We start from the raw sequence: 10292 nt of genomic DNA on the forward strand, positions 1-10292 counted from the left end.
CCCTCCTCTAGCTTATCTCTCCACCCTTCAGGCTCTCTGCCTTTATTCCTGATGAAGGGCTTTTGCCCGAAACATTGATTTTACTGCTCTTCCGATGCTGCCTGAACTGCTGTGCTCTTCCAGCACCACTGATCCAGAATCCAGTTTCTCAATGCTAACTGATCGAAACCGAGCTTTGCTATCTCCCTGACCTCTCTGAAATCTTACCCTCCCACCCCATACCCCCCACCCCTTCCATTGGCTGAAGTTGAATAGTTCTTCTCAAAGATGGCCTTTCACTGTAAATGGTCACATATTGTCTGAAAGTGTCCCTTCACCCAGGAACGTATATGTATGATGTATATTTAACAAAAGACCAGCAAGGGAAGGCCCCCTGGAGTGGAGGGCACAACAATTCATCAGCTATTGAAAAGATCCATGATGTGGAGGTGCTTTCCAAATAAAGCTGATGGACTAAAACCTGGTGTTGTCTGATTTTTAACTTTATTGAAAATAGAACACAGAAGGATAACAGTTTTTTCTGAAACAAGAAATCGCAAGTAAACTAAACAGTGATTCTGAAAATGTTATTTTGAAAGGCACACGGTGTGGGTTAATGGAACTGAGTGGGTGAGTTGGAATCTCCCCATGTTCACTGTCTCTGTAACCTAATTGTTACTGATGAACAGGGTTAATCCTGTCTCTCTCAAAGCACTGACCAGAGTCGTCTGTTTCAGTAAGACCTGTGGTCAGTTACGAGAACCTGTACATTCTGATCTCGAAGGAGAGAGATTGCTCACATAATCACCAGTTGTGAAAGTGAAGGCTGTTGACTTTCATGTGACTGTGGCACAGTGGGTAGTGTCCCTGCCTCTCAATCAGAAGCTCCAGGTTCAAGATACACTCCAGGATTTAATGACCCATGAAGGTACTTTCATAACCAGGCCAAACAGGTTGATTATATTGGATGGAAAGTCCTTCTCTTTAAACTACAGTAGGCCCATAGTGTCTTGGGAAGAATCTGTTTCTTGGCAATGAAGACCGTGGGGTAGCCCCAGTGGAACAGCCAGCCCATGTTTAAAAACCTCTATGTGCACATTCCTGTCAAAGGCTGTACTCCCATCCTCATTGATTTAAGTGATCTCTAATAGAACTGCTGTTCTTAAATTACACACAGGACACTATCTGCTTCCCCTCTCCCTGATTCCACATCTGCAACAAACACATCATCCCTTTAACAATCAGCACAAAGTCTTTTTAACCCCTTCTTCAGTGGGAAACAATTGGTATTTGAATAATTTCTGTAATCTTCCCATAACCTGGGATGTGGTGTCACTGACAGGGCAGCATTTATTCCCCGTCCCTAGTTACCCCTTGAGAAGGTGGGGGTGAGCTGCCTTCCTGAACCAACGCAGCCCATGTGCCGGTTTTAAACCAGTTTCTACCCGACTGTTGTTAGAATACTGAATGGACTCTCAAACTCTTTACACGTACCTGTGTTTTAGTTTTTGCCGCTGTTTACCTGTTATTTACCTATCTACGCTACTTAACTCTGTGAGCTGCCTGTATCGCTCGCAAGACAAAGCTTTTTCACTGTGCCTCGGTACACATGACAATAAATTAAATTCAATTCTAATGTGGTGTAGGTAGACCCACAAAGTCCTTAGGGAGGGATTTCCAGGATTTTGACCCAGTGAAAGTGAAGGAACAGAGATATATTTCCAAGTCAGGATGGGAAGTGGCTTGGAAATGGTGATGTTCCCATGTATCTGCTGCCCTTGTCCTTCTGGTTGGAAGTGGTTGTGGGTTTGGAAGGTGCTGACTGAGGATCTTTGGTGAATTTCTGCAGTGCATCTTGTAGACAGCACACACTGCTGCTACTGGGTGTCGGTGGTGGAGGGAGGGGATGTTGAAGGTGGTGGATTGGATACTGAGTCCTGAAAGTGAAGCACATACACACAATCTCTTTTCCCATCGTGGATCTGTGCATTTGCCTCTAACTAGAGTATCCCCTGTGAGAATCTTACTTTGCAAATGTTGGTGTCAGTTTTGATGCTGCCTGTGGCCAGGATAGGCCACGACAATAACAGTAAAACCCTTACAGCATTTCCAGGGTTGAACATGTCCGCCGCTCAAACTCAAGACAATTTCCCGTTGTACTCACATTGTCCTGCAGCAGCTGATGGAGTCAGTATTTTGGGGAACATCACCTTCCACTTCTTTCCTGCTGCCCCTATTTCACGGCTTTGGGAATCCTGTAATTCTCTGCTGGTGTGTTCACTTCCCAAATCCTGACCGTTTTCTCTGACTCGTGCCTGTGCAGTTTCTCTGAGATCACCTTGAGCCAGCCATGCTCGCTGTTCTCTCCCTTTATAGATTGGTCAGCAATAGCCCTTGGGTTGCTGCTGTGTGTTTCACTGAGCTGCACTCTCGCACACGGCCAGCTGGAGGCGCAATGATTTCCCTCCAGGTGTATGTTTCTCGGGGAGAGGGGGCAGTTCAAGGGGTAACAGTGACCTCGTGGTAATGTTGCTGCCCCAGTAATCCCAAGGCCCAGCCTGAAGGTCTGGGGGGACAGGTTCAAATCCCACCAAGGCAGCTGCTGGTATTTAAAATCAATTCATAAGATTCAGGATTGAAAGGTGGTCTCAGTAATGGTGAGCTTGAAATGATCATTGATTGCTGTTTTAAATAAAAAAATCCAGTTCATTGATGGAAATCTGCCATCATCACCTGCTTGGCCTCCATGGATATCTCTGTAGTAGTGTTCAGGTTTACTCTCCATATTTAAGAATGTGAGCTATGAATTCAGAGAGGATTAACTTGATTGGCACCTCTGCTGGAGCCTTATCCAATGAGGGAACAGGTTGGGCCTGTATCAGTTATAGTTGAGAACAAGGGGGAGGTAGGAGATAGTGAGACCTGCAGATGCTGGAGATCAGAGTCAAGAGTGTGTTGCTGGAAAAGCGCAGCAGGTCAGGCAGCATTCGAGGAGCAGGAGAGACGACGTTTCAGGCAGACTTTCCTGATGAAGGACTTATGCCCGAAACATCAAATCTCCTGCTCCTTGGATGCTGCCTGACCTGCTGTGCTTTTCCAACAAGGGGAGGTAATCTTATTGAAACATAAGATCCTGAGGGGACTGGGCAAGGTGGATACTGGGAGAGACGAGAACTAGGCGATAAACTATTTAAAATAAGGGCTCTCACATTTTTTTTAGGGTAATGAGTCTCGGAAGCTCTTGCTCAGGCAGCGGTGGAGTGGAGGGTGAGTGAGTATATTTTAAGTCTGAGGTAGGGAGTTTCTGAGGTAGGTAGGTAGTTTCTGAGGGAGGAAGGTAGTTTCTGAGGGAGGGAGGTAGTTTCTGAGGGAGATAGCTTCTTAATTAAGAAGGCAGTCCCAGGTTACTGGGAGTAGGCAGGAAAACCGAGCTAAGGCCACAGTCAGATCAGTGATGACTGAGCAGGTCCAAGGAGCCAGTAGTTTTAGTGATTTGGTTTGCAGGATATGGCCAAGCCAGCATTTATCAGCCATTGCAGATTCTGCTCTGAATTTGTGTGTGTTGTATGTGTGTGTATGTGATTCCAGACCCAGACCAATGCCCTCAAACATTTGAGCAACTCACTCCATTCAAGGGCAGTTAAGGATGGGTATCAACTGCTAGGCTAGCCAGGGTCACCCACAATGCACGAGAGAATAAAGTGTTGCCTGGAACTGGCTTGACTTGCTGGTGTCTGAAGTGAAACCCTGGGATGAAGTATTTGTTCAGGGCATTCGGCCTGTTTTAGTCAGACAGTGAATATTACAATTGAATTGATATGTCCTTCGTTTTAACTAATTCTGACCTGTTTTTCGGATTGACCTGTTCAGAAATGTCGTTACACACCTCTGGAGCAAGTGGGACTTGAACCTGGCGCTCTCAGTTCAGGGTTAGGGACACTTGCACTGCACCACAAGTGGACCTTGATGTCTACTTCGATCAGCTAATGACACATATTTAAAAGGCCATTCTCCTGCCATTTCACCAGCAGCTTCAAAGTCCAGGAAAACCTGGAAGCGGCTTTCTGGAAAACTGAAATTGATTTTAATAACATTTATGATTCGTGTTCCTTTTCAAACGTCTGATGAAGTTTATCAATGCAGAGTGATTCCAACAGTGTGTGAAGAACTCTCCTTCTCAACCTCTGCCCTCACAAGAGGCGCGGTGCCTCTTTGGTTAAACCCCCACCAGCCATCTCTCTAATGAACGAGCAGCGCTGAGCTCCTCTGGGATTATGGTGATGTTACCTTTAATCGATAGTATTTAAAAGTCCTTTAATATTGAAGTTGGGCAAGTCCAGTTGGTGACTGTCAGAATGCCGATATTACAGCAGAATCTGTTCAGGATTTTCCCAAACTATATCTGGATATTTTTGTATAATTAGTGTTCAACAAAAGAAATGATTGTGTTTTTTAACATTTCTAATGCTGCTTCTGATTGAACAATTATTTATTGGGACGTGACATGCACAGATTGATAACAATGTGATCATCTGCTTCAGTACGTACCTCATTAATTGTATTTCAGACACTTTGGGACAATATGACGTCTTCTATAAAACAGTTTAGTTTCCTTTGTGTCTGGCAATGATAGTACATGTACTCGAGGATAGTTTCAGTGATGAGGGTAAGTAACCAGAGAAATAACCAGTGTAACCAGTCTGAGAGGTGGGAAATATTTCCGAGATTGTTCCTTCAATTAATAAGTTTGATCCACACAAACTGAGAGATTCATTAAAACCTTGTTGACTGTGGCCTCTACCTTTTCAGTTTATTTCTTTATAATTACATAAATTGATATTAATTCTGTGCCATTGACAGTAAATCTACTGGGGTTACAATTAGCAACATCTCACCGTGAGTATAATTGGGAATTAGTAAATTCAAAGAGAGTTGTGTTCTGTACACATCACCAGCTAAAGCAAATGCTCCAGAGTCTGTGCTTCTGAAATGATTTTCAGGTAATTGCCTGGCACTCTGTGTCAGACCGGTCTGCAGGCTCTGATTTATGTAGTTTGATGCTCTCCCTGTTTAACTTCTGGTCCTGGTTAATTTGTGGCGCTGCGGTTAATTGTTGCTGTGATTGCACGGGCCTTTATGCTCAAGAATTTCTGGTCTGTGTTCACTTTCTCCCACTGAGGAATCTGAGATTTATTCGTTTACAGTTGGATCCAGACAGAAACTGTTCACCTTTTTAGTAAACTGAAGCGTTTAGTTACAGGCTTACAACCTTTTGTGTGTTCCCAGCATTATTTCAATTCAGAGTTTAATGTTCTTAAGAATTTATTTTGTAGTGAATCTAATTGAACACCTGGTTTCTTTCTTAATTTTCAGATATATGTTGGCAAAAGGAACAAAACGGAAATTTAGTGAACATGAAGATGGGCTGGAAGGCAAAGTGTCCTGTGGGCATGTTCCTTCCAAGGTGTCATACACCTTACAGCGCCAGTCTATCTTCAACATTTCCCTCATGAAACTTTATCAGCAGCAACCATTAATGGAGCCCAGCCTGCAGAAGACGGTATTAATTAACAATATGCTGAAACGCATTCAGGAAGAACTGAAACGGGAGGGGAACTTGCGACCTGTGTTCATTGCCCCCTCTCAGTCCAGTGACACACTCAATGATAATTACAGAGAGGTCCAACCTGCCTTCAATCATTTTCCTTCCCCTCCAGTCCAGGTGACTAGCAGCACCCCTCCAGACCTGTGCCTGACACCAGCCTCTGACCTGGAGGAAGATCCCTTCAGCAGCTGTCAGAGTGTTACACTCGGTCCCAGCAAGCCACAGAACCATTCACGCAAAGACAGTTTCTCTTCAGCCTTGGAAGAAATTGAAGAGCTATGCCCATCCTCGACTACCACAGACTCGAAGGTCAGCAGAGGGCATTTAAGTGAAGGTGGCAGTGAGAAACCTGCAGAGATACAAGAGAACAGAGCATCAGAGTCCAGGCTCACAGACCCTTTACCGGGCAACTTTGAGATTACCACCACAAGCTTCCTAACTGACCTGACACTTGATGACATTCTGTTTGCAGACATTGACACCTCGATGTATGACTTTGATCCCTGTGCGAGTGCCACAGGGCCAACGTCCAAAATGACTGCAGTCACAGCAGATGACATTCTGAAAACATTATCTCCTTACAGTAGCCAATCAGTGACTCCAAGTCAACCTTTCAAAATGGACCTTGCGGAGCTGGACCACATCATGGAGGTTCTAGTCGGGTCTTGATGCGGCAGAAACACCAAGGACTCGGGTTTTATAGGCTGTTTGCAGATAACATTCAAATAATTATTGTTTTAAAATGTGATGGAATCACTGCAAATTCTGTGCATGCCTCTATAAAATAACAATTACACTAGATATTGTTTCTGTAGAGTTGAGAATGTTTTCATCTGTGTGTCCTCTAGTATGGTTTTAAATGTTTTATTAATCATTGCTTTGTTACTCTGATTACCTGCTGTCGATGAGCATTGGGTTCAGAGAGCAGGTCTGACGTGTTGTGCATCGTACACACGAAGCCTAAGGGTCATATCATAAACATGATGGCAAGTCAGTAAGTCAGACTGTGGAGGTCTCAATATTTTTCCAGTTGTCTTTTAGTTCAGACATTCATTTTGTTATTAGCTGACTGTGGCTCTTTTAAACTGTATTCTGTGTTTGTTTGTTTTTAGTTTTTGTACAGGATTGGCAGTTGATTGTATCTTTTTCTGAAATACCTTTTGATACACGGGACGTAGTTATTTTGCTAGGAAGTGCCCTCACCAAACCCGGTGAAGTTGAGGTGAACAAGGGTCACTTCTATTTTTTATACACAATGTTCATGTAGCAGGTGCAAGGGGAATATTAAGAGCATCTAAGATGATAAGCATGCTATTAATGAAAAGATTTGGGGTCAGGAAAATGTATTTTAACTGTATTTTAAAGAACAGAACTTGTCAGGAATAATTGTCCCTTTCCCAGCATGTTTGACTGAACCCTAAATTCATCACTTACAGCATTACCTATACATTCCTCCGAGATGGTTCATTATCATCATCTGGTTCAAAGTTGGATGAGCTGCACCTATAGGCTCTGATTTTGCTGGATCCTGTCCTGTTAACAGTGTCGGGTTTTTATGTTTCTTGTCCTGGAAGTTTCTGGAAGCAGTGGGAGGAGCTTGGTGATTGGCTGGACCAACGGTCTGTTTCCTTAACTGATGAGGTGAAAGAATTGTGAGAAATGAACAGGGAGGGATGAAGAAGGGGGTGAATGAAAGTAAGTGATTTACTGTCAAATTAGATACACAAAGGGAAGTTAAGGAAGGGAATGAAAGATTAATATGACTGGGAGAAAAGAGAAACCAGAAAATATTCACTTTTTAGACATTTTTAAAATCATTTCCAAACTTGTTCACTTTCTGGGGTAGATAGGTTGATTTGAAGTCTTTGAGCAATCATTGGTGTTGGTCAATAGGTAATTACATTGATAATTACGAGACTCCAGTTCCTGCATATTAAAGGAACCATTAGTGCTGAAATATAATCACTTCATGAAAATCACACAGGTTGAAAGCAAAATGTTGTTTCCATGAAAGAAATGGAATGGTACAAAGCTTCTGGCAACTTGGGTTTTATGTGAAATCTTTCCTTGCTGTGAGCTGATGACATTCACACACTCTTTGTTATTTAGTCAGTAAAATCTGAGTGCCTCTTGTATTTTTCTCCAGCTATTCCCAATCATTTCCTTAATCTATTGATTCTGGAGCAGGAGCTCCTCACACTGCAGCACCCTGTTTGTACCTTAGAGACGTTCAACAACAAGAAACCTATGCAATTGGGTGAAATGAACAATATAGATGTCTTGCATTTTCTGAAAATCTAAGGGCAATAACCTGGTGCTATGTTGACCATTTTGGGGGGGGGGGGGGGGGGGGGTGAGATTCAAGTTAGAATCAGACCAAATGGATTTCCAGTTAAATAGCAGGAATTGGGCTAAGCCAATCTGGTTGTGCTTTTTACTTCCTAGCTGTTCCTGCTCACTGAAATCCCACAGTGTGGGAGGGTGTATGCCTTTATAAAAATAAGCTTATCTTCCTCCAAAAAGGGTTTTCAAAGCATCTCAAATCCAGCTGGGTTTGCTCTGATTGTAAAGTGCAGCAGCACGTTGCAACTCTATACAGGGCAGTGCTGGGAGTGGGGCTTTTTAATTTAAAAACTGTTCCAAAAACCAGCAATAAAGTTTTTTTTGTGTTTGTTGAAAGGTTTTATTGCAGCCTGAGGAAAGTACCTGATTCTTCTATTTTACCGATACTTTTCAAAAAACAAGCTTGTGTAAAGTGTTCAGTCGACATTGACCAGAGTGCTGCTTGCACTTCGTTGTTAGCTGTGATTCTGTCGATGCCTTTTTGTTGTTGCACCTCAGTAAAGCTTTTCTGAGCCTCTGTACTGAATTCAACTACAGAGCATCACGTTGTGTTTCCAGTCGGAGCGGTGCTTCCTTTTGTATTATTCTTTAGCCCGGTTTCTGAATAAGAATCTCCCTCTTTTTTTTCCCCCCTCACAACCATCTCCCCCACCTCCCACTTTAGTTTTAAAGAATCAAATTTCAGGCAAAATCTGAGCTCTATGCATGACTTTTACACTGAGTGTAATGACGCTTTCTACAGCTGATATTTATGCATAGACAAGCATATTTGGTATTTGTCTTGTAGATCGCTTTAAAGATGATTGGAATGTACTATGCATAATGCCAAATTATATCATTGCATTCTAGCTTTTGTTATTTTTTAACGATACCATGGCAGTTGTGTGAAAACTCCAACGTTGTATTGTTGCAATGCATATGGCTAATTCAGGAGTCACTCTTTTTAAATTAATTTATTTAAGAATGTTTAAATTATGTTTGGTATCCCATGTTATATTATCTGTTTAAATTCTACTCTTTGTCCTTGCAATGAAAATGGTTTGTTGCTGTAACTGTGACTATCTTTGGGTTTTTATGTTGAAAATTTGAAACTTTTTATAAACAAGATGAAGGACAGCCAGTGATTGGCTTTACTTGGCCCAGTTTCAGACTGTGTGTGTTTTTCCCCTGAAAAGCCAAGGCTTGGAATGTGTGGGTTACCACCAGAAATGGCTGATTTTGTAACGATCTACGGTGTCACCTTACAGGAGTTAAAGTATTGGGCAAATTCTCTTGTCCAATTGGATGAATCAGATAAATTATTGAGCTTTGAATTGATTGGGAACTAACCAAAAAATGATTCCTTCCTTCAGGTAAATTCACTATGCAGTTTGTATACTCTCTCTGATTTTAGGAATATTAGGACTTTCAAATTAACTGTTTAAATTTAATACAGATGTTTTAATGGGGATTTTTTTAAGCACACTCAGAAGTGGCCATTTCAAAATGGTGCCAGTGTACAAAAGCTGTTTAATGTAAAATGTACAGTGTTTGGACAGTAATGATAAATACTATAAACTCAAGGACCATGCAGCAATGTCTCATTGGTTCCTGGAAGGTAACACCAACAACAAGAACAGAGTAGAACAAGAACTTTAATTGATATCTCTCCTCATATCTTATTTATTCTCTTTGTAAATATATTTATTTTTATTGTGTAGCCAGCAAAATCTGGATTGGATGTGTACAGAATGTATGTCTCGTAGGAATGTATGTAGGATCAGGAATGTACATTTCTATGCTGATCAGCAGAAGCCATAATCCGAGAGATTGTTGTGTCCAAGTTGTCTTGAGGTTCCCTCAAGTGCATCTCACTTCTATCAAGGCAGTAACACCACAATGTCCTGCCAGTCTCGGATCTGTGCCTTTTTCTATGCAATATTTCAATATAGACATCTGGAAAGCAAGGTTACTGTATTCACAGCACGCCAAGCTGTAATTGACTCAATGCAATTAGACAAATGTCAGTAGAGTTGAGCAGTCTTACTTTTGTAGTTTTTTATTCAACAATAAACTTTAAAATCAAAGCTATTTTCTCAAGCACTGTCATTTCAAATAGACTGTTTCCGAAATAGATCAAAGACCCAGAATGATCAAGTTGAAACTTGTATTTGAGAAGCACGGAACAAATTAATGATCATTTTTTCATTTGGGCATGTGGGTGTTTGGGGCAAAGCCAATGGGGAAGTTATGGCTGATGAAAGGAGCTGGGTTTGAACCCTACCACAGCAGGTGCTGGAACTTTGAATTCAATTTCAAAAGGAAAATCTGGAGCAGGGAGTCTAATGATGACTATGAATCTGTTGCCAATTGTCGGGAAAACCCA

The 10292-nt window shown here is 42.0% G+C and overlaps 1 protein-coding gene across 4 annotated transcripts in view; it reads left to right on the forward strand.

Annotated features, from left to right (window-relative positions):
• The window catches only part of sertad2b (SERTA domain containing 2b), a 64493-nt gene extending 54500 nt beyond the window's left edge, over positions 1-9993 (forward strand). For all 4 annotated transcript variants that reach the window (XM_043696693.1, XM_043696692.1, XM_043696694.1 and 1 more), the window contains one exon: positions 5353-9993. In XM_043696693.1, the coding sequence (XP_043552628.1) occupies positions 5357-6253 (897 nt within the window). In that variant the 5' untranslated portion in view covers positions 5353-5356 and the 3' untranslated portion in view covers positions 6254-9993. The remainder of the gene's footprint in view (positions 1-5352) is intronic.
• Positions 9994-10292: the final 299 nt, after the last annotated feature.

This window comes from Chiloscyllium plagiosum, chromosome 9 (assembly GCF_004010195.1).
Source record: "Chiloscyllium plagiosum isolate BGI_BamShark_2017 chromosome 9, ASM401019v2, whole genome shotgun sequence".
NCBI classification, from domain to species: domain Eukaryota; kingdom Metazoa; phylum Chordata; class Chondrichthyes; order Orectolobiformes; family Hemiscylliidae; genus Chiloscyllium; species Chiloscyllium plagiosum.